Source organism: Podarcis pityusensis (assembly GCF_964106645.2).
Source record: "Podarcis pityusensis genome assembly, chromosome: 5".
Taxonomy (NCBI): domain Eukaryota; kingdom Metazoa; phylum Chordata; class Lepidosauria; order Squamata; family Lacertidae; genus Podarcis; species Podarcis pityusensis.
In genome coordinates this window covers 76562585-76587718 of record NC_138032.1, presented here as the reverse complement: position 1 = coordinate 76587718, position 25134 = coordinate 76562585, and the positions used below count along the sequence as shown (strand labels likewise).

The 25134-nt window shown below is 40.6% G+C and overlaps 1 protein-coding gene and 1 long non-coding RNA gene across 11 annotated transcripts in view; one reads left to right on the top strand and one right to left on the bottom strand.

The window, feature by feature from the left end:
* Positions 1–25134, top strand: part of GRID1 (glutamate ionotropic receptor delta type subunit 1) — a 707273-nt gene that overhangs the window by 666380 nt on the left and 15759 nt on the right. For 3 of the 6 annotated variants that reach the window (XM_081004876.1, XM_081004877.1, XM_081004875.1), the window contains exons 14-16: positions 13007–13173; positions 15841–16081; positions 16335–16424. In XM_081004876.1, the coding sequence (XP_080861002.1) occupies positions 13007–13173; positions 15841–16081; positions 16335–16424 (498 nt within the window). Of the gene's footprint in view, positions 1–13006; positions 13174–15840; positions 16082–16329; positions 16425–25134 lie in introns of all 6 variants that reach the window. The other 3 variants (XM_081004879.1, XM_081004880.1, XM_081004878.1) reach the window with 2 other exon arrangements.
* On the bottom strand, positions 13180–24372 carry LOC308476966. 5 transcript variants are annotated; one of them, XR_013986288.1, is made up of 4 exons: positions 24342–24372; positions 16561–18121; positions 14869–14971; positions 13180–13420 (listed from the first exon to the last, which is right to left on the bottom strand). It is a non-coding gene; the product is annotated as an uncharacterized lncRNA (long non-coding RNA). The 5 variants fall into 5 exon arrangements; XR_013986291.1 differs by lacking the exon at positions 24342–24372 and having other exon boundaries at positions 16561–16649; positions 18046–24117; XR_013986292.1 differs by lacking the exon at positions 24342–24372 and adding an exon at positions 21217–24117.

Here is a 25134-nt window from a genome sequence, read left to right as displayed (position 1 = left end):
ATGGGATATACAACAGTAGCACATTTAACATTTCCTTCACCTTTTTGTCTCTTTTCCATAAACATCAGTTTAGAAAAAGTGAACACTCACACAATGGGGGGTGGGAATCAATAAAAGTTGAACAAACAAACAAACAAACAAACGGCTGGGCAATGAGCCATCACCAGCGTTGTACTAAGATACCTCTCATGTCACTTACTACTTCCCATGAAATCTCTATTGAAGTGACCCTTCGTTCATTTCTTCAGCCCCCCATAATTGGGCACAACCCCCCCATTGAGTCTAAAGATGTACCAACCTGCCTTAGAGAAATTTAAACAGTTTTATCAAAACTGTTTTGCTTTCTCTCAATATCTCTCAGATTAACTTTAAATTTTGCTTTGGGTGAAATATGGGCATCAACTGGGGGAGAAGTGAGCCCACTGAAACCTCTTTTGGCTTTCCTGGAAATGTCTCTGCTGGTTTGCCTGCAAAACACCATAAATCCCATTCACTTTGGGCAAAACGCAGTGGCAACCGTAGTCTCCTCCCTGTTCAGAAGTGGGAAATAACTCCGGTATAGTAGACTAGATGGTGCAGCGACTCAATGTCTAGCGTTCCTTATCTCGTGGTAATCATTTGCTGGCTGTCAGGCAGGGAATGGCATGTGATTGGAGCCATGAGCTTATGCGGAGAAATCTTCCCCAGTGAGTGAAGGAGGAGCACATGACACATCACATGTCAGTTAAATCAAATTGAGATGCACATCCTTCACATGTCATAGCCCTGATGTGGAAGGCTTTGTCCTTGGGTTCTGCTTGGGAGAGTGAGTATGTAATGTATTTCTTGTGCTACTGAACGTGTTCTGCATCATGAATTTGATTCTTGCACCATTGAACTTGGTTAGAAACTTCCATTGACTTTAATGAGCTTTAGATCATGCCCTGATACTCACATGCCCCCTGATTAGTTCACTTGCTGTCTGCTTTGCCATCTTCAGCCTAGGGGTATTGTTTTAATTAGCCGTGGTCTTTCTGGGTCAGGTGCATTAGTTTCAGACTTTTCAGCTCATTTTCTCATTACTGAACCCTTGGTGTGTGTGTGTTTTCTTTGCTTCTGAAGCTACCGAAATAGGAGAAAGAACAAAGCTGGCTTTGCTCAAATGCCCTGCACTGCAAAAGCCATGCTGAAGCAGTATAATGCACATCTGCTTAGGAGCTTTATGGAAAAGATCTAGATTACACGCTGCCTTAAGGTACAAAAATGTCACTGGCAGCTCCCAGACATATACCCCAAAATGGCTAAAAGCTGTAAGTGTATGGAATCAGGGTTTTGCATGCATTGCCCTAGCTAAACAGGAACTTTTGTTTTTGATTCCTCAGTCCTATTCTTCAAGGACTGAATATACCGCCCCCCCTTTCGTGGCAAACAGCTGGTAATAGGATTACAGTTTCTTTTACAGAACTGCACACATACAGCCTCAGATGCTATGTATACCCTTTGTTGGGTGCAAAGAGTTCAGCTGCAATCTTCATATGCATATGTCACCATTTAACATCCATCTATTATGTCGGATGCTGAATGCATGCATAAGAATATAAAGATACATATTTTATAACCTATTACATAAACACCCATTTATTATGGATAGATTTATTTAACATTCATGTTTCAATGTCACACGGGCAAACTGGTTGAATACCATTCCATTTTGGGATTCACTGTAGAATTGGAAAGTTATTTGAATGTATATTATAATATTGTCAAATTAAGTCTGATTCTTAATTTTCTGGCACAAATGGCTTTTTAAAATTGCATAACTCGGTCTGCTTAGCCCCAAAGCTTGAACGGCAGTGTAGTTCCATTCTAATACCTGGCTGACTTAGGTGCCCCGTGATTGAACCCTGGCATAAGCCAGGCTTAATGTTTAATAACATTTTCAAATAAAATATAATGCTCATATTATATTTTCTTCACGGCTCACTGAGCGCTTTGGTTAAAACAGACAAGTTGTTTGTGTCAAATACAATGCCTAGACATTATATATATTTTCAAACATAAATTAGCATTAGCAAATGGAAGCAACAGGGGAAATGTTTCCATGGATGGAAACTTGACATGCCATTGGACTTCAGTGGAGACTAATCTGAAATGTTAACTATAAAAAGCAAGATTTCTTATATTTTCATTGGACAAAGCTGCTTGCAATGAACTGCCATTTTCTTAAAGGCTTGGGAAGGCGGTAAAGACCTAAAAGTTGTCGTACGAATCCAATCCCCACACTTTACCTTTTAATTGGACACAAGACAGCCATCAGTGTGAAAAGGCATTCATATTAGAAAAGTAAATATCTGCCAAAAAAAAAAAAAAAAATCATGCACAGACAAATGGGAAGGAAGCACCTTTCATGCCGTTTCTACCAGGGAGTTGTGAAATTACATCAGATAATAGAAGGAAAAGGCATGAAATGCCACCTTATAAAATAAAATTACTTGACAATGAGAAACGAAGAAAAATTCCACACTCATCTCAGTGACAATTTGCAGGGCTGGCCAAAGGTGTTTTGCTTCCTGCTCCCTTGACACATGCAGAAGTCGACTAGCTCAGCAGTTCAATCTTTCTTCCATTTAGGAGATAGGACAGCATCTTCCACCATAGCTGAAGGCAGCGGTTATGGGGCACACTTCGCTTTGTCCTCAGTTCCACTCCCTACTTCCAGAATCTGCCACCTGACGCAGTTGCCTCATTCTGCCTAATCACAAGACTGACCTAAACAGTTTGCACATGATCGCTAATTCATGTGCTTTCTATTGTCCTTTTAAAATGTCACTGTTGTTCCGATGTCATAATCCACTACTTTATCTCTCAGACTCATAGCATTCAGTTTCCTTAGCAGTTTTGTGAAATGAACTTTACAAAATATGTTTTTGGAAGCTTTAGGTAAATTTGAGCAATATGTTGTTGTTTTTTCAGGTAATCTAGCAGGTTTAAAAGGTTTTGCCTCATTGTATAAGCCTTGCAACTTCAAGTTTGCCTTGGTAGGTGCTTTAGAGTTTGTTTGGTTGTCTGAATCGTTTTACTATAGGAGAGGGTAGAGTTCCCTCCACAACCCAGTGCAGTTTTTAGGGTGGGCATACAGGTGAAGCCCGCAGATATACTGAGGAACACCTTTAGAGAGAATAGAGCTGATGTTTTGTATTGAAAAAGGACGTAAGCATATGTGAGCCACAAGGTTCCTTATTTAAATACTGCTTTAATCAGATGCTCACTAGGGAAGTCTTAGGCAAGCCACTACCTTTTAGCCTTGGCTCCCCATCTGCAATACAGAGGTAATAACAAGGTTGTTATAGGAATTACAGACATAATCTATGGGGAAATATTCTATATAATTGCTATTTAGTACTCATTTTAAATAGTCATAATTACTGTACTAGAGCTAATTCTTTAGTTTACGCATGAGTTCAAAAATATTAGTGTGAAATCTCGCTGATACAATTGTTCAGCATCATTTTTCCCCCCGATAAAGAGAAATTCAAGGGTTTTTGGGATTTCACCCATCATTCAGTTGAAAGGAGTTAAGAAGTAGCAAATTTATTTAGTACCTTTCTTTTTGGGGGTGGGGCTCTTAGATGCCAATATCTCGCAAATCCAGCACTTTCCCCACGAGGTTCCATATTTTGTATGGATTTAAGCAGCGAATTTGCTTCTTGACTTCCAAGTAATTTTGTTTTATAAATTACTGCTTCAGCCTTAAGTATTTGAGGTGGCATTTTATGCCTTTTGATGTCATTTCAGAAATTTCTAGCGGAAACTATATGAAATATGCTTTCTTCCCATTTATCTGACGTTTTTATCAATAAAAGACCCCTTCCCTTTCCCCCCTTTGCACATTAGGCTGTCTTCCTGTCACATCCAATCAAACAGTAACATACAGGCGCACCTTTGATCAAAAGGTGATAATTTGCAGAATCTAAAATATAAATACCTAAGAACTTTCAATTTCAAAGCGGGGGAATGAGAATGGCTTCTTCATGCCTACCACACTGCTAACTGAGGAAAGAGAGGTGTTTTATCTGTGTGTCTGAAAAATTGACATAGGGGACATGAGAAACCCTTATTTGATTACCTCCCCCTCTTTCTTTTTTCTTTTTCTTTCTCCTCCTGCGATGAGGCTACATTTTAACATTTTAATGTTTCAATATTTTAATATTTTAATGTTGTATTTTAATTTTGTTTTTAAGTTGTATTCATTCAACTTGTTTTTATTATTGCTTGTTAGCCGCCCTGAGCCCAGCCTTGGCTGGGGAGGGCGGGGTATAAATTATTATTATTATTATTATTATTATTATTATTATTATTATTCAGGGGTGTGAACAGGATTTTCTGGGCCCAATATGCTGTGAATTGGGCTCTTTGCTGAAAAAAATGCACATAAAATTTGCATGCATATGTCATATGCAAATTTGAACCCTCTTTTGCAGATATAGCCATAGAAGGAGGAATAAAATGGCTACTTGTAATCATATTTTGCTTCCTTTAAGCAGAGTGATGCATCATTAGACTATAAAGGGACTTTTTCTGGGTCTCCCCTCTACCCCTGAAAAGTAGTACAGCTCCAGTGCTTAAACCAATCTTCATCTGGCCTAATTATCACATTTTTGGATGCATGAGACCCACTTGTGAACTGAGCTCCCAGTTTGCTGTGCACAAAGGATCCTCTCGCCATGAACCCCATTAAACACACAGATACTTATTTTTGAATAGACATGTATACCAGTGCACTGTAAGCTAACCATACAGTGACTTTTTAATAAGTGCCTGGAGTTGTCTAAGCATCTTTGCATATATATTTTTCAAATTTTGGAGTGAAGGGGTGGGTGACATCCAATTGGGGGGGGGGGGGGAACACACACACTTTTAGGGAGTGTTGGATCTCAAACTGTAGAGATTCCAAGAAACAGAAAAAGATAAATAAAAATGCAGGGGTCAGGAATACTGCACTGTTTATGACCTCAGGAATTCTTGTCTCCTGGTATCCAAACACCTCACTTGTCAATCACAGTTCTGACTTCACTCTGGCAAAAAGCACTGAAAGGCAGGAACAGCCATTTTGGTTCATCTGCCAGCACATTTTGGTTCTTAACTCCCTTTACAGGAGACCAATCAGCTTACTTTTAAAAATAAATAAAATCCCAGAGTCTGATGCTTCTGCTGTCTGTAGACTTGGTACATCTGCATCCCCATACCCCCTCTCAACAGACCTGTCCTAATCCCTTATTGACTAAAATGTTTACTGAAACTTTATGACTTCTGTCTAAGTTCCTTGAATGTTTTACCTAGAGAAGTAGCTATGAATTTCATTCCAGATGTTGTTCTTGCAACATTTTGGTAGAGCAGTAGTAAAGACATCTAAAATTATGGTCGCAATCTTCTGTTTAATGTTAAAGTGGCAGAGGATAGTTGAAAATGATCTGTTTTTATGGTGCAGGCCAGAGTCCTTTATAAGCTAAAACCTTCGTTATTGATATTGAAGGGGCCAGTAAGCTTAATGGCTGCAATCCAGCACAGAGTTAGGCGCACTTAAACCTGTGGATTTAAAGGGGCTTAACTGTGTTTATTGTGCTGGATTGTGGTCTATTTTGTTTCTCTGCCATATTCTCCATGCAGCCTTCAGTACCGCAGTGCTTCCTTGTTTTGAGACTCAGACTGGAAAGCTTCTGAGAACAAAAGGGAGACATTCCGCCTAGGACACATTCAGCTTGTACCGCAGAGGCTGGAAGAGCAGTATTCTTCTCCGGGCATTGGCTTGTAATGGAAATGGAATGCCTGTGGATGATAATATTTCCCCAAGCACCTATGGTGCAGATAGGAGGCATACTGTAGATAGGGACTATCATTCCTGTCAGCAGATTGCCGGCTCAAGAGAGCCGGTGACAGTAAAAACCCTGAAGCAAGAGACAGATACAAAATAGATGAAGTAAACATGTCTGGTGCAACCTTGTCTCTCAGGTTACATTTGCTCCTGGTTTTGTCTCTATTTAGAAATAACACAACTAAAGCCATGCTATGCTAGTAGTTCATAGGCAGGACTGGGCCTATTTATCACCCAAAGCTATAGGTGGCCAAATTCTAGGACACCACTGGCAGACTAAGAAGGGTTTGTGGCACATCTGGATAGGAGTAGCACGGTCTATTCCACAGGTGGTGGGCATGTCCCCAAATAAAAAAAAATTGGGACATGATCTATGAAGAACTAAAAAGACTGCTAAAACACACATTTTTAAAGAAACCTGAAGCTTTCATATTAGGCATTCTAATGATAAGCATCCCAAATGAAAATAAAAGAGTGTTTCTTTACGTGACAACAGCGGCTAGAATGCTAATACAGTGGTACCTCTGGTTACGAACTTAATTCATTCCGGAGGTCAGTTCTTAACCTGAAACTGTTCTTAACCTGAGGTACCACTTTAGCTAATGGGGCTGCCGCGCTGCCACCGCACGATTTCTGTTCTTCTCCTGGGGCAAAGTTTTTAACCCAAGGTACTACTTCTGGGTTAGCGGAGTCTATAACCCGAAGTGTTTGTAACCTGAGGGGTTTGTAACCCGAGGTATCACTGTAGCAAAATACAGTAGTACCTCATTGTGAGTCCGCCCCGTTTAGCGTCCATTTCATGGAACATCCACAGCAAACCTGGAAGTACCGGAACGGGTTACTTCCAGGTTTGCTGCTCGCGCATGCGCTGAAGCTCAAAATCGCTCACGTGCGTGTGCAGAGCAGCGCTTTGTTAAGCGTCCCTTTCATCGAGTGTCCGGGGCTCCAGAATGGATCCCAGACTCAAAACAATGTATCACTGTACTGGAAAAGTGAGTTAATACCAACAAAAGACTAGTGGCAATTAAAGTTGTGCGAGTCCCTTGAACTAGCCAAAATGATAGAACTAATAAGAGATCACTCAGGCAACAAGGTAAAAAAGGAATGGGATTGCTTTAAAAACTACCTGACAAAATATGGTTCCAAAGCAATACTTGGTTGTGATTAATATCACAGATATGTACTTGACTAATTCTTTATCATTTTTTTATTCTTTATCATTTATCTTTTTTCTTTTTCTTTTTTTATATTTTTACTTTTATGTATTTTTTATTTTTATTGTTGAATATTTGGATGTAATGTTTAATTCATGCTTTCTCTGTAATTTAAAAAAATGCAATAATGATAATAATGATGTTAATGATGATGATGATGATGATACTGGAGTAGGATGGACTACAGCCTGTATTTGCCTCTCCTCTGCTGTGTTGCCGTTTGCTCTCTGGCACAGTACGCTAGGGGCAAAACCACAGTGAGATGCAGAGGGCTGCATACACGCTGTAAAAGTGTAGTGGTATCTCTTAGACTGCGGATCTGGCAAATATCACATTTGCCCAAAGGGAAATGTGATAGTCGCCAGAGGGAAGGGCTGTAAGTCCAATGGTAGAGCATCTGCTTTGCATGAAAAAGGCCCCAGGTTTCATCCCTGGTTTCTCCAGGGAGGGCTGAGAATATTCCTTGTTTTGAAAAAGCCAGTCAGTGTGGTCAGTAATGTGTTAGATGTACCAAGGCTTGCAGTGTTCCTAAAGCTTTGGACAACGGTGGACACTTTTGCCCAGGTCTTCTCATTTCAGCCAGAACTCAGTCTCGGCACCTCTCAGGTGGGCGCCATTACCATTATAAGAAAACAAGGGAGGTGTTCATGCTGAGTTCTGGCACGTCTTTTTTTAGAACAACAGTACTGCTATTGTCTGTTCCTCACAACTTTATCAGTATTAGCCACTCTTGTCAGGTTCAGAGGATATAGCTGTGGAAACCTTGACCATTTTGCTCAGGGAAGGAAGTAGTATGCCACCTTCTTCCTGCAACAAGTTGTCCCAGTTCCAGATGTGTTTCAGATCCATCAGGCTGGGGTGGCAAGGAAGACATGCAGGCACTGATGATCAGCTATAAAGGCTCATTGGCTTAGCAGGGAGGCTTCAGATGACCACCCTGATATTACATTGTTCTGATGGTGCATTCATGTTTATGCCATTAGCAATTATCTTGTCACAATTCCATGCACAAACATAGAATTAAATGGAAGTATATGTCATATATACTGCATCAAGACTGAACAGTTTTCATTCTGGGTTTGCTTTTGGGACTCCTGGTCTGGCCTTCTTGTTCCCTCTGTGATATTTAACAAGGACCACCTTTGATTCAGTAGGTGTTTCAAGACCAAATCCTTGACAGCTTTACTTCCCTGTTTAAAGGCTAAGAACCTGATTTTGTTTTCAACATTCTGTCATTTCTTCACTCCTCACTTTTATCTTTTGAAATGCCATCAAAGTGTTCAGCAAATATTTGTGACCAAACATCTTTAAGGGAAGGTAGTCTAATTACCGTTTGCCTAGATCTCTAAAACAAAGTTGGCTAATCCTTAGTTCACCCCCCCCCCCATTTTTTCCTGCTTCCCTTTAAGATCCTAACAATTTTGGTGGTGCCAGCTAGCAGGGTGTGGTGGGGAGAAGACATAGTGCTGGGGTGGGCACCCTAAAGCAGATGCAAATACCCCCTCCTCAGTCATCAGATCTATCATTTGATGAGCAGAAAGGGGTTAATAAACCCTCCCCCTCAGCTAATCTGCATGGTTCTAAGTATGTGTGCATGCACAAGAGTTTGGGGTGGCCACACCCACCCCTGGAATGAGGGACCTGGAGGGTTGACCAAGGGTCAATGACTGAAAAAAGACTTACTGTTGGTTAAAGGTGGAAGATGATAAACCGCTGGAATGGGATTTTCCTATACGGGGGGGGGGGGGGAGAGAGAGAGAGAGAGAGGGAGGTGGCAAAGATATTCTGGTTTTATATTGGTTTTTACTGATATGGTTTTTCGCCAATGAATTTTAGAAATATTGGTTCCGTGAGTGAATGGACTGACAGTTCTCTTTTGGAGTCTTCTGACGCACTGCACAGAACTACATTTCCCAGACTTTCTTGGGGAGAGGAAATTAAATGATTAAATCATAGTAAGAGCCAATCTGAACATTATGGTAAAGACAGGTGCTGTGCATCTGGTTCCCCCTCTGCAATGACTAATAGAACCTGTCTCGTAGATAGGTCAAATTTCTGTGCTTGCCTGTCATCAGCAAGCGGAAGCAAGGAGATGCCTTGTGCTGTGTGACATCGGGACATTGTGTGGCTTCTACTGCATGTTAAAGAGACTGATTCATATAGCAGCAGTTTTAGCACTTGGCATTTGATTACAATAACAACTAATTTGGTCCCCAATTCCTGATGTAAATTTGCAGAACCATATGCAAGAGAGAAAAAAACACCCAAAAGAAAAAGAAACATCCATATGCCTTTTTTTGCAGGGGGGAGGGCGGGTGTTCTTATTTAATTACACATTCAAAATTATTGCTTCCCTGAACCTGATGAGAAAACAGAAATGATCTAAACTTCCTTTTAATAGCTTGGGAGCCTGCATTTATGATTACTCATTTATTTGCATTAAATTCACCAGCCCATCTGTTCCACTGTGCTTTGTACATTCACTGGAGACTTAAAAACATATTACTTAAATGTATTAGGAAGTCAATGATTACTTTAACCAAGCAAAGCGATCGGGTTTCTTCTCCCTGAATTCCCATCCAGAGACATTTCTTACATCTTATGTTAACGAAAATGATTTACATTCCTCATGCGCACAGCATGCAGTCACTGTTTGGAATCCCAATTAGAACTGACATTTGCGGACGAGAGATGTGTAGGTGTGTACTAATATAAGTAAATATTAGCCACAAGTGAAACTCGTGGGAGAATTTGGTTCCTTTAGCCTACGATGTCACAAGAGAAAAGCTTCCTTAGAATAAGTAAACTTCTGATAGTTGAAGCACGCTACTCTTTTCTGAAATGAAATGAGGCTTGTTTCATTCTTTCACCCAAAAAGGTTTACTTTGTAACAGGAAAAAAGCACACCACAAAATTTAATGAAGAATTAAAGAGTGTTATTGAATCTATTAATGAAGTGTAAGTATAAAACATTTACACTTCCCGCACCTTCCAAGTAGTGATGGGTGAACTAGCCTTGGCTCAATTCCAAATTGGCTTGGCATTCTTAGATGGTATTTTGAAGGAGTTGGGGGGGGTGCCTGTGTGAGGATGCAGGAAGCTTGCTTATTTTCAGAAAGCTCCCTCTCAGCTTATAATGATGGATTTCAGATATGGATGGTAGTCAGCCGCCACATCTCTGCGGAAAAGCACTTGGGAGAATTGACCCAAATAATAAAACTGACCCCAAACAGGCTTGTAAGTTTTAGTTTCACTTGCTATTTTCAAATAGCATCTCTATTTTCAGTAAGTTTTCAACTCACCCTCAAAATCTTGGGTGTCCCCCCCAAATTACAGTAAAGCCCACTAAACCTGGTTTTTAAGGCTCCAGGAAACTCTGCTGCCCCTGTAGGATAAGCCTTCAGAATCAGGGAGTTATCTGAACCAAAGGAGTCCCTTTATATATGCTCTGTAAGGACTCCTCCTACCCCATATGATAGGCAAGAATGATGCCCTAGCACCAATCCCAGATCTAAGGTTAGTTGCATGGGCAGAGGGAAGGCTTACAATAAGGAGGCTCATCCATCTACTCCCATGATTTGGTTTTGTGTCTGAACTAGCCATCACATACTTACAAGATCCTTCACTTAATTTAGCAGGACACTTAAACAGTTCTTGCAAGTCACTCATATGTAGAAGGTATGGGTGGGAGGCATACCCTTTTTTTAAACATTATCTTGGAAGGTTGTGTCTCTCATCTCTCCCCCGTAGTGGCTACTTTTATTCAAGCTGGCTAGACATAATTGGTTTGATGAAATGGTCATTAGGGCCACTTTCGATACACGAACTAGATGTCTTTGACAAGACATAATTTGCTCTGTCTTTCACTTACTGTGTTACTGTTTCACACAAAGAGAGATTTCGGCAAGTCACCCCAAATTTCTTTCAAAAACACATTGATATATGAATATGACATTGATATGGAATTTTCCCCAAAATAAAACTTGAGGTGAATTTTAGGAGTCCTTCTACATTGGAAAGCCACTTCCGCCCTGCAGAGGAGGTGGGATTGCGGGCGTCACGGCCCCACCAAGCGCGCTGCGACTGGAGCCCAGCCCCCGCGTGATTGGGGGAATTCCCAGCCACGTCACCCCCTGGTGAGCTAATCGGCTGGCTCCAGAGGCATGGCCTGCCCTATTTAATACAGGCGCAACTGGGGATCTCCCTCTTTTCCCACCTACCAGCTGTTCCTGTTTTCTCACCCTCCCGCCCTTTAATGTTTTTGTTCCTTGACCTTGCTATGGACCTTGGTTGGTCGCTGTTGAGGGGCCTGGTAGGAATTTTTCTTTTTTTAAAAAAATGATATTTATTAAAGTTTCAAAGAATACAAAAACAAAAAATAAAAATACAAGAACATACAAAATACAGAAAAAAGAATAAATTTTTTAAAATATAACAAAAAAAAAAAAAAAGAGAAATAACGAAAGACATACAAGATAAAAACAGTTAAAACACGTTAACTTTCCATAGCATATCTTCCTTACCCTTATTTCCCCGGACCTCCTCATACCTCCCTTTTTTGTATTCCAGTTCAGTTTGTTAGTTCAGCAAATCCTTACCATTAAGCTTTTACCCATTTGTAAACCTTTTTTCGTATCTCTGAATTTTTCCACTTGGCAAATTGGCACTACCCACTTGGTTTTTGCCTACCTTGTAGCAAATCGTCACAATCTTCTGGGTATTGGCGGTTAGGCATTGGTATAGTTCTGTAGATGGAAGAGGGGAGGAAGCGCCATCACCTGCCCTGCATATTGAAGGGTAGTCTGATAAAGGATTCCAAGGGGGGGGGGGTGGTCCTGCCCAAAGCCTATGGAGGTGAGGGCCTAAGGCACACCCTTATCAGTGACCCCGGGGGAGTTCCTAGTTGATGTGCACCAGCAGGACTCCTCCACTGGTGGTTAACCCTTCCCGGACTTCATGCGGATGGGCTGAAGCCGGATGTAGTAGGTTAGGACCAATGCCTAAGCCAATACTGCTCATCACCTGTAACCAATAAAGTTGTGGCCTTATTTAGCCCAATAACCTTAATAATTGTGTCATGTGTCTTTATATCCCCTGGGGGGTGGGCGGGAACTCACCATGCAATTTTACGTAAGCCACATTAATTTGTGAGCCTTTCCCCCCCCCCCCCCCGCAAAGTGAAATTTGAAGCAACTTTGAATTGATAGTTCCGCTTAGCTTAAACATAGATTGGAAATTAAGGAGAAGTTAAAAGAATGTTGATCTTGGGAAATTTCTTATGGCTTTTTTTTGGGGGGGGGGGGGATTTCATATACAGGTATGTTACCACTAAATGTTACACGGTGAAAATAGAGGTGAATTTGAGAAGACCTGGGTCTGGCAAAATGTATTTGGTGATTTTAAGGCATTCTTAAAATGCATGTATGCCACTACTGTGGCCTGTGTTTCATAAGCTCAAAAATGGAAAACGAGTGAGGTCCCAACTAAAGAAGAATGACAACTTAAGCTTACAGAATATGCACAGGTTGCAGACTTAATATAGAATAAGAGAACAAGAAGAACATATGTTTGGAGAAAAATGGAAAAAAAATTATTGAATATATGGGGGGGATTGTGTACACTTGAAAACATTGGCAGCAGTAATATAAATTCAACAGTGTAAATAAGTTTTGATGGATGTAATAATGGAATACTGAATGGTTTAGTTTTTGTAAAATATGAAGGGATTTATGATATGCAAAATGAACCAAGAAGAAGGGAAGTCACTGTTATTTTAAAGATGTTTAAATGAGTACTCTAAATTGTAAAACAGGGAAAAAAAATATATTAAAATGAGTAAAAAATAATTCTCTGTTCAAAAACTGATAGTTTTTGAAAGAGAATGATAACATTCTATCAAAGTTAAAGATGTGTCTGAAAGTTTTGTTCCTTGTTTTTACAGGCAAAGAAAGGCAACTACGCGTTCTTGTGGGACGTTGCAGTAGTGGAGTACGCAGCATTGACAGACGATGAGTGCTCTGTGACAGTCATTGGAAACAGCATCAGCAGCAAAGGATATGGGATAGCGCTCCAGCATGGCAGTCCATACAGGGATCTCTTCTCCCAAAGGTAATACAAAAGTGCTCAGGCTTGAACCCCTTTCCCAAGCCGAGTATCCCATTTGCTGGCATTTAGAGCCTTGGCTAATCAGCTGCTTCTGGGTGAATATCGCTTGTAGCAATGCATTTCAGTTCTGTCGCTTCTTCAGGGTCACAGGATGGCCCATCTGGTTTTCAATTCAGGTGAGTATGGGGGACGCAGGGACAGAGGGGCAGTCCAGCCCTTTCTAAATTAGGACTAGTTCGCAGGCGAAGAACTGTGTGAGAGTAGAAAATCATGGCTACAAATTAATGAAAACTGTCAAGTGGGGAATAATCAGTGAGAAATGTGTGGTTTATTATTCTATGTTCAAAGATAAGCAAATGAGAGGTGCTCCTAAGAGCCACTTTACCTTTTTCACAGCAACAAACCCAGGTTTGCTGCTCAACAGGAAGCTGCAGTCAACCCTGTCTCTCTAATGAGTATACCTGTATCATAATATGTTTCTGAGCACCTTTTTGCCACATTCATAATTCATCCTTCTTGCTCTGCTCTTTAAAATACCAGATGTATATTTCAAAAGCATAATGGGTTGGATCCAGGCTTCTTCTACTAGCAGAAAGAATAATTTTTTGACGTTCTGTGAAATCTCCTCGAAAATAAACTAACAGAGGACCAGAATTACCATTTCATTAGGGCAAGTCCTGAACAACATGTCACCTTCATAATCAATATGTGCAATAGTGATTGCATTTGGTTTAGTGTGTCTTACTTTGGAAACAACACATGAGCATTCCTGGAAGTCTGAACTGACAATTTAGGTGGAAAAAAGGAAAGCGGAACAGGCGGTTACCTTGCTGAACACCACTAGCTTATATAATTTATCCTGGGAGTGTGGGATTGCATCAGGGGCACATGGGGATGTTTCCAGAAGCAGGAAAGGAAGCAGATGGCATATGTTATGGTTTTCACTCTGCAGAAATACTTCTATTCTTCTGTTCTATATATGATGCTCTTATATTCACTCTGATCATGATAAGATCAGGTTCAAGATGGATCTCCCTAAACTATAATCAAGTAGCACTTGACTTACACCAGGGCAGTTTTGGGGGCTATCCAGGTCAGTCAGAGCTTTTGTCTGTTGTCATCCATCTGTCTCAAGTGTGCCATTGAGGGTAACGCCAAATAACTGGAGAGTTACAGTGCCTGTTGTGGCTGTAGAGACAAATATGGTGGAGACATGTTTTATTGTAGCTGGGGCAGATTTTGTACATCTTGTGCAAAATGTGTACATGACCAAGCCTGCGTAAGTCACAGCAGCCCAGTCTTGATTATCTGTGGATCGCCAGGATCTCAGGCAGGGCTGTTTGACATCTTCAGCTATGTGCTAGTTTAGGATTGGCAGTGCTTCAATGGAAAATAATTCCCCACCACACACACTTGAATTTCTGTTTCCCACAATCTCTTTGGAGGAGTACAAAGCTGTTGTCAACGACTGGTATGATCCTTAAACAGAAGCACTCCTGGAGATTTAATCATCAGAGCATCTGTATGAAGTTTGCAGTTTTTCCCTGTGGTGCCTAATTCAGGGGTTTTCATGCCTGTCAGTTGTCAAACAAAATGGGGCTATGAATATGTAAGGTAGTGCTCTCTTAAGTCTTGCTGTGCTGATATGCAGTACCACAGAAGCTGATTGCAGGAAACCATGCCTAGCTCTACAGTTACCTGTTGGCTTTTGTTTGGGGGTCAAGGCTGCTTCCCATCCCAATTCTGCAGGTGTCCATTGTTTTCTGTGTCCACATCTCACCACTCCAGTGCGAAAATCTGGCTGGACAGGAATTTAGCAAGCATTGTTAATCTATCCAGTTCAGTGTATGATTTGGAGCTCTTGGGACCTGGAACTATAACAAGGTCAATTTAATAAACCAATGGAAATGATAGGCAGGAGAACAAAGAAAGTATGCCTGTTCTTATAGTGTGTAGGGAGGGGATTCGCTAAATGGGGCCTGACAGGTTGGGGGTTCTCTGCTGTACCTTTTCTGGCTATCAGATTTAGTATCCTAAGGTCTCTTAGTCAAGCCTTTCTTCATGCGCTGTTTTGTTGAGTAAGGGAGTGGCCATCGCTGCCTATAATGGTTTGCACAGAGGCCATTAGGACTTCTCCTGTAGTTGGAGACCTATTGCACTCCTACCCACAAGCACAGTGTTTGTGTGCTTCAAAAGCACAGCTTGATAGTGCTTGCTTCCTCTAACTGGTCACAGCTGGGGGTTGCTTTTCAACAGAGAGACGCTTCTGAACTCACAGGTGAGGCCTCATTTGTACTAAGTAATGTTCTCAACATTATTTTTGACCATTATGCATGGCACCAAGATAATGCTGAGGAAAGACTTGTGCCACAGTTTGCTGAACAGCAACGATAGCACCATTTCCACCCCACAAGTACAATGGTGGATCCAACCCAATATGTTGAGAGGCCCTTACTTATTCACAACTTTCTGAGTGTGTTGTTAATATTGATTCCTGCAAAACTTTACAGTGTTCATATCTCGTTCATTGTACAATTGGGTATACATTTTTTTGGTAGCACAAACCTTGCCGATTGTCAAATTTATATTCTTCCTTTGCAGATTTCCTCTGTGCAAGCTTTCCTTGTAGAAATATAATGCTTGTGGTTTTCCCTAAAATGATCTCTGCAGGATCTTAGAACTACAAGAAGCTGGATACTTGGATGTGTTCAAAGAGAAATGGTGGCCACGAATGGGACGCTGTGATCTGAACAGCCACACCAACGCACAGACGGATGGGAAGGCCCTGAAGCTTCACAGTTTTGCAGGGGTCTTCTGCATTTTGGCAGTGGGCCTGCTCCTGGCCTGTTTGGTGGCAGCCCTGGAGTTGTGGTGGAGCAGCAACCGTTGTCATCAAGAGACACCCAAAGAGGTCCATAACTTTTATTCTTATCACAATTAAGTGTAGAGAATGTAAAACTTACATCAAACTGAAGCTGTGGAAATCCAGTTCACTGGATTACAATTGCAGATAATTACATTTAAGCACAGGTTTCTTTCTTTTTAAAAAGTTATATCCTTTTTCCATATTTTTTTTTATAAAAAATCCCTAATGTTTGTGTTTTATGGAAGGTACCAAAATGTCAGCTCTGGCAACTAAAGTCCTGTATTTATTTATAGAGCAGATACAGCCTGGGCAGCAGCAGCACTGCAAACATTCCCACATTGCCCCACCATTGTGCCTCAACCTTGCCATGGAGAGACCATCTTTAGGGGTAAGAGAGTAGCTCAGGCACCATGCCTTTGGCCCCCTCTGTTAAAACTGACAGACAAGGATGTTTAGGGCTGCCTTAAATACACAGATTCAACACCTCCTGATTCTTGCAACAACAACAAAAATCCCATGTTTACCTGCTGGCCAAGCCTGCACCACATGTCACCTCCTCCTCGACCCCAAGGACTGCTTTTTGCCCTTCTGGTTTGGTGTTAAAATACTTGACCTGGAATATGGGAAGATTGAGAGCAAGTGTAAGGCTATTCACCTCACTTGGGGCCCTCATCTGATCTTTTGGTTAAGGCAATAGAAGCAATAATGCAGTCACCAGGTGACATGAATCTTGAGTAACAAGCTAGATAGGTCAGGTGGAATCTAGTGACTTCAAACCATTTAATAGTTTAACTATATATTTTTTAACTTGGGTATACGCAACTCATGATTCACCAAGACATCTCAAATATAGCCATGTATTGTGATCTCACAGGAGCTAAACAACCCTTCCTGTCCCATTTTTTTGCAGTCCTAGGTACACCACAAGAGCATGAGGTTTACTGAGCTTCTAGTAGGGTCTGTGTTCAGCTTGGTGAATGTTTTTTTGGGGGGAGGGTGCATATGAAAGCCACTAAACTGGTTGTTTGTGAAATGGGGACTTGAGTAAGGCCTTTCCCAGGTGTCTTCTGCCACCATGGAGAGATTATTTCATTCCAAGATGTGAAGTCTCTATGGTAGTTAGTTGCTGTTAGCTGATAAAGCAGTCAGAGAGGGATTGCAGAGGATGATGTCAAAATACGGCAGCAAGGAACTTCAGTATGTTCCCATGTGCTCTTATGTAACTCAGTTTTCTTTGTGGAGGAAAATATCCCTTTACAAAGGCAGTGTGGGAGCAGTGCATAACTAAGGCAAGCTCTTTTAGAGAAATATGTAATGCTGTTTTCCTTTGTTTGAACAGATGAATGAATCTTTATTCCACTCATTAATAACACAATAAATCATTCCAGCCCCATCACTGGTTGATGTCCCCCCCACTTCTTGTCTCTTTCTAAAAATAATACTCTTCAGAGCTAAATGAGCGGCTTTTAGTTAAGTATCTCTTATAGTCAGAATATGAAATTGCCTGTTATCAAAGGTTTTTCTTGCAAATATTTCAAAGCAATAATAATCAACCTGTCATAGCCATATCGTGCAAAGAGACAGCATCTGTTTGCATCCATTTCAATCTTTAACAACCTCACCTCTCTGTTGGGCTTTGAGACATTAAGGCACTTTAACCTTCTTTTCATCTTGAACAGATGCTTTGTACCAGAGGGTTATGACAGCAGCCACACCCCGACTGGGGAAGAAGACAGGGCCTATCACTTTTAATTTTTATTTCTGAATAGCCAGAGTGTTGCACTAACTGACATGCCTACCACATACAAACTGATGGGAAGGCTTATATTCTATAATGCTACTTGTCATTAACATTCCACTTGTCTGGATTTCTTACTTGTTCATTCAGTTTTGTCCTCCAAGTCTTCAGCTACCATGCTTCACATCCAAGTCAGAGAAATCATTTTGTATGTAAGTCCACTGTGCATTCTTTTCAAAGGGAACTTTTTTTTGGTCAAAAAATAACTTACTTAATTTGCTCACGTAGCCAAAAGCATCATGAATCCATTTCTTATTCACGAAGAGATGATGTGTGGAGAAATCCATCTATGGGCAAAGACACATTATTAGTATGAGGGCTGAAACCTTTAGTTCGTTCAGTTAATAGTGAGTGAACTAAAACTAAATTGAACTGAACACTTTAAAGTTCAGTCTTCTGCATGTTCATGGCAGTAGGGATGTTTGACGAATTTGCTCTTTGTGGATTCCGATTCAAAGTAGCCTCTTAGACATACTGTAGATATTTTTTGAATTTTTCAGTTCTCCAAAATTGTGATGCAGTTCTAAGTTCAAAAGACACACCCAAATGTGTATTATATATATAGTGTGCTTTGGGATTTAAAAAAGCCTATATAAATGCATACTATGAAGTAATAAAAAAAAACTATTTAGTGAGAAAATAGATTCAAAAATACCATTCAAATACAAGTATTCATGCATTATTATTATTATTATTTAGAAAAAAACCCTCTGCAAATTAATGAAGAGGTGGGATATAACACCCTTGTGAAACTGACTCATGAAATAAATGCTGATTTGCCCTGTCAGTGTTGCCCAACTTTCAGGGCACAACTAGACATGATGTTGAAGAAATATATAAACCAACTGTTGTCCCAGAGGTTGTTTTTTTTATCTGAATGCGGTGGGACAAGGCCTCATACAGAGCTGTGGAAAATGTGGCAGTAACATTTCTCTCCCACAGCATTTTCCTGACTGAAATTTCCCCCTGTGGCTGCTGTTTGTCCTGTAGGGAGAAACCTACAGTGCAGTTTTAATCAGGACAAGAGAATTAGAAGTAGGGGAGAGATTAAGTTGTTCTGTCCCCCAGAATCATAGCCCTTGTTCTATTAACTTTTTAAAAAATGGGTCATAGATTTCCTGCATCAAATCTACTTTCCCTATATTTGGGCAAGTAAATCCATTGAAGAAAGTAGGAACCGTTTCTGAGAAAACTTTGATAGGATTAGGATGTTAGTTGATGGTGTGGTGGTGGGGGGGAGGCAGCCAGGGTTAATGAGAACAATGTTTAATTGATACATTTAAAAGTTAAATGTTTAGACCTTTTGTTCTAGAATGCCACTTTAAAGAGAGAGAGAAATGTATTAAGGATTGTCTTTCTTTCCAAGGTTCACTCACTTCACTATCTCAAAATGGCACCTATAATGAATTAGCTGTTGGTGATACATGCACACTTGTATAAATTGAATCCGTTATTGGTTGAAATGCAAAATATTATTTATAATCAGTGGACAGATGACCAATTAAAATGCATGCTTTCTACCCTGCATTTCTCACCACTTCGAACATGGAGGGTTATTGGTGCAAAATGGAATTGCTGATTTAATTCATTCAAATAGGGCCTATTTTACATCTTGCCAAACTGCCAGGTACATTTTTCTGAAAGGTGTGCCCAAAGTGTATCTCACACAACAGCCTTCCTCAGAAGTTGCTGGAATATAACCTCCATTGTCCACAGCCAGAATAGTCAAGGATAATGGGGATAGTCCAACAACATCTGAAAACCTAAGACTGGAGAAAGCTGCCATACTATGTGTGAATAATGCACAACTTTTTTAAAAAGTATGTCTACATGTGGATGCACATGTACTTCAATTCATTGTCTGAAACCAGTTTCAGACATTTTGAGCTGGCAATACATGCACGGCCCATCACAGTGCATTTCACTCCTGCCTGTGTTGTGCTGGCGGCAGCCAGGGAGTCGCGATGTATTTGCCAGCTTGCCCATCTGCCTGTCTGCATGTTTGCCTTTGCCCAAGCAAGTTAGGCGGGCTGCCTCTTTCCTCCCGGTCAGTCGCAGGAAGAATGAGGCAGCCCACCCTGCTTGCAGGCAGGCAGATGGGAGAGAACCTTCTCAGGCTCCCTCTGCTGAGGCCAGGACTGGGCTGTGGAGGGAGCGAGTCACTAGGAACTCCTTTAACTGAGCAAGCAGGAATCTTCCTTCCCTTCCTCCTGGTCGCTTCTCCCTCCCTCCCGAGCCCAGCCACTTTTTCAGATGTTTTTGGTGTTCGGGCATTGTGATATATCACAATGTTGAAAACCAGATACCATCCAGCCCTAGTCCTCAGAAGTGGTTTTTATTTTACAAGATATACCTGGAGTAGCTCTACTATTTTTGTAATATGCAAAGGGATTTTGAGAGGCATTTCCTTTCAGCCGTAATATCAAAGAGTGCCACTATTAAAAATAATATAATGAAAAGTCCTACCTATACAAAGTTCTTACAATGCAACACAGCGGTCATATTATTTCCCCAAGCACACGTAATACAAACTATGCCCCAAAGTTGTAGCCAAATACAAAAATGAATGGTTAAATAGAGGTCAACTTCTTTTTATATCAAGGTATTCAACTCTCCATTCATTTGGGAAGGGGGCTTTTTCGCCATTCTTTGCTGTTTCTCATTGTTGGGATTCTTTCTTTGTCTGCTTCTTGCACAGAATTCCAATGGGCTTCTGATTGTGTCCAGCTTCACTAATGCTTTGGAATCTGCAGTTTTGCTAATAGGACTGTCTCTTGGAATTGCCAGAGCCTAGTCATTGCTTGCTAAATGCTCTCTAACATTGCAAAATGCTAACCACCCATTTCTAAGATCTGCTTTGCCAGCAAGTAGGCACTTTGCATAGCCTACGCTCACTGGCCACTGTAGCAGTGCAGAATTTCAATCAACTATGCCCTGCAAGCACTGCAGGGATCTTACAGCCAGGATTTTAAGGCAAACCAACCATGGAAGATTTGATTGAAACATTTTGGGGGAATTTCCTCCTGGGGAGTATATTTTTAACCTAAGTTCAGTAGGAGGCGATACTTTAAGAAATGAAAAATGGATTAATAACTTTGGGTAGATCACAGAAACAGACAACTCCTCTCTAAGGTAGTATCTAGGCAGAGGAAGCCACTTTGATGCTGATCATGGCATGACTTGCAAGCTATTCACTGCCTTGGCTACTTTTAGGTCTGAGATGGGGAACGTGTGACCTTCTGGATTCCCACTTCTGTCAGTACCAGGTAACATGGCTCATGATCAGAGATGATGGGAGCTGTAGTTCAACAATACCTGGAGAGGGACAGGTTCCCCATCATTTAGGTCATTGTTCCATCTTGAGATTATGGATGGTACTTACCAGGGCTTTTTCAGCTGGAACTCAGTTTCGGCACCTCTCAGGTGGGCGTCACTGCCATTGTAAGAGAACAAGGGAGGCATTCATGGTGAGTTCCGGTACGTCTTTTTCTAGAAAAATAGCATTGGTGCTTACATTTATGAAGTTCCTAGATACCTTACAGCTCCCTATCATCAGTTTGTTATTGAGTTTTCGCCTGATAACGATAAAAAATAATGCACACTGAACCGTCTAAACCTGTCCTAATTAATAATCTAATTTACATCATAATTTTATAGCAGTTCCTAGGGAGTCCCAGAAATTACTATCAAGGAGAGAGGCCCTCGGGCACATTTCAAGCCATCAATAAATCCTATTTTGCAATCTGTTGCGGCCCACAGGTAAAACAGGGTTTTTATGTAATCACATTGGGAAGGTAAGATGTAAAGGAGGACAGGTTCCCAGTACCTTTATTAGTTGCGTGGAAAAGGGACTTTCAACAAGGCCACCTTTAAATACTGTACTGGATTCAGCTTTGCTAAGTATCTTTCCCCACTCCCTAACCTTCATTTTCCTGTGTAGCGAAAACAGCTGTCTATTAGCAGCTGAAAGCAACTTGTGTTTGCCTAACTGCTCCTTATCAGACCATGTGAAAAACATTCTACTAGAATGTCTTTTGCCTCTTAGCAGCTTTCAAAGGGCCAATAGTGAGATTAGCACTGCAGGAGCTAAAATACTGGCATTTTGTTATTGTCAGTGCCTTCACTCATCTTCCTGCAAACCAATAATTTTTTGAAATCAGTGCACAAGGCTCTAATGTGCAAAGCTTTTGAACTAGAGATGACCTGTTCCTACAGGTTTGCCTCTGGCACTGTAGAAGTGTCAACCATTTTTTTTTTTTACCTCTTTCTTTTTACAAGCCTAACCAGGTTTACATGTTTTGTGCCTTATTGTGATCTCTAATGCCACAACCATCATAAATACAATTTTATTGGTATTTTTCATGAATATTTTAAACTGCCTAGAGCTCTTTTGTTCTAGTAAGTGGTATATAATGTTTGATGTATCAACTAAAAGAAAACCTCCCCCTTTCAGTGTATTTAGCTTGAATAATACCATAGCTGTTAATGATGGGTGTATTCTAACCTACCTCAAAACATTTGCATCCTAAAAACTCCTGCTGTCTTAGAGTCAAGCTTCACAAGTGACAGTCCCATGTAATGTATCCAGTGATGGACAGCATCACTTCAAACTGTGTGTGTGAAATGTTTGAATGATCCCTCTTTCTGAACAAAAAAACTGTCTGCATATTTAAAGCAAGTATGCAAGGGAGAAGGACAGGCTACAAGTATCTCTCAAACATGCTGATTTTGTATTTGCAAGAAATATTTCACGTATGAGCATTCAATTATTTGATCTTTCTCCTGTATGTGAGGTGTGAATTGCTCTCACGCTTTGTTTTATTTACTGAAATATTTGCTAGCATCTCTGCAGCCTGGGCTCGCCGAGTGGTGCACAGCATAAAAATGAAAATACAATAAATACAATGAATTTGATCACCCAGCAAATTGCACTACAAATTAGCATAAAATCATAAAAACTAAAGAAAAGGCTAGGGAAAATTATTCACCTGGCACTGAAGAGAGACTCGATATTGGCGCCAGATGTACACTACAGAGCTATGTTACTTGCTGATTGGGCTCCTCAATAAATGGACTAAGTTGGAAATGCTGTTCTCCATGCAATCTAAAGTAGTAGAGTCCAGCAAGGAATACATTGCATGGGATTTCTGATCATGTAGAATAGCTGCCAGAAGGAGGAACATTCCTTAGGGACTGAAAAAAATAACACCACAGGTTCTGCATAATGGTAGCCATTGTGTACCACCTGGATCCATTGTACTTAGGCATGTATCACCTCCATTTTTATTTTTTTATTTTTAAAAAAGCACAACTGGGCCATTCATGCACTTTCAGAGTAGAAAATTAGCTGAACTGTTTTGGGAACTGGGTCCTTCCTCCTACTTAAAAATGAAAACACTGAAGACAGGCACCATGGTGCTCTCCAGATGTTGTGGACTCCCACCATCACTTTGGCCATGCTGGCTAGAGCTGATTGGAAGTGTCTTTCTCAACATCTGCCAGACAACAGGTTGACAACTCTCAACACAGACTATCACAGGCGTTGGCAAACTTGACCCTCCAGATGTTTTGGGACTACAACTCCCATGATCCCTAGCTAGCAGGACCAGTGGTCAGGGATGATGGGAATTGTAGTCCCAAAACATCTGGAGGGCTGAGTTTGCCTATGCCTGGACTATTATCTCTCTCTTTTTTGCCATTTCATCACTGTCTTCTCCCCCAACCCACCCTATTGCTGGCTGTTTTTCGTTTTACTGTTTTGTTTTTTCCAACTTGTGTTCCCTATTCCATGTGAAGAAAAATACAAGATTTTAAATATATATATATATTCCCCTTCATTGTATGTTTATATTTTACATTGCTTTTTAAATTATTATTTTTATGTATTTCAATCACATCTGAAATCTGTGTACTTTTTTTGCTAAAATTTCTCATATAAATAATCATCTGTATGTATCACTGCATTGTACTTTAATTTTCTAAGATGAAATAAACTTTTGGGAGCAGGAAATAATAATAAAAAATGTCACTGGCAATACAGGGCAGTAGAACAGTAGTACGCTAGCTACTACACAGGGCCAATTCACATCTGCAGCCTCTTAAATTTTCATTGCTTACAGTCCAGTCCTGTCTACAGACTGTCTACTCAGAAGTAAGTACTCCAGAGTTCAGTGGGGACTCAGAGTACAATGGGGTTTGGTATGAAAAAATGTGTTCACTAGGATAAATTCACACCAAAATGCTGGTGAATTTTTGCGAGGAAATTCACAAATTGTGGCAGAAATCTAGAGAGCAGAATTTAAGATTTCGAAAAAAATGAGAAACTGGGAGAACTAGCAGGTCCTTCCATCCCTAATTGCAGCCGTAATTGTGGTTAGATGACTGAGAGTTTGAATTTATCACTGATTCCATCGGAAAGTAATGTGTTTGAGGCTCTGTAAAATGGTCACACGCATTGGAAGCAAGTTATCACTTGTTAAACAATGGCCTGTATTCACTTATACTTACTAAGACAGATTTCCACCCAAACAAGCTACCTTGGAATGTGGAATCTCCTGTAGATTCCAGAGTGTAGATAGAGAAGAATGGAAGTCATTCTACTCTTCTCCAACACTTTTCAGAGAAATATCAGCTTATCATTAGCTCTTTACTACCATCTGAATGGAGTTCCAAAACTACCATGCAAATAGAACTTGAAGAGCTGTTGAAAACCTGGCCATTTGACAAACAGTTTTTTTGTGATAGGTGGCTGGATAATTCTCGGACATACAATCTTAAATCAAGGTACTGAACTGTTTAGAAATCTGGACTACTCTAATCTACCAGCATCTCTGTTCCAGGGGAAGAGTGAGGAATAAGGGGAGGGGGTGATTTACGTGTTCCCACTGCAACTTTCCAATACACGAGACAAGGAGGGCACTGAATGGCCCAGCCATGTTATGAAATACTATGAGTTAAGCTCTGTACCAGGCTTAACTTGTACAGAGAAAATTATACCAAAATAGAATCCTGTTCCAAGCAAATGGGACAGAGCTGCCAGTCATCCAAACACCTGCCGACATGCACACAATTTGAAATACTTTCCTACATTGGCCTCAGTGGTTACTGTGAGCCTTCCTCCTCCACCACCAAATAAACATATAAAGCACTCCTACAATGTAGCACGAATTGAGATTACCTAATTTATTGGTGAAAATTGTATACTTCCTTTCCCCCCCAATATAAAATCCTTTTTCGGTATCCAAAATGGTGAAGAAAATAGCATTTTAAGAGTATGAAGTACACCAAAATTAAAAATGAA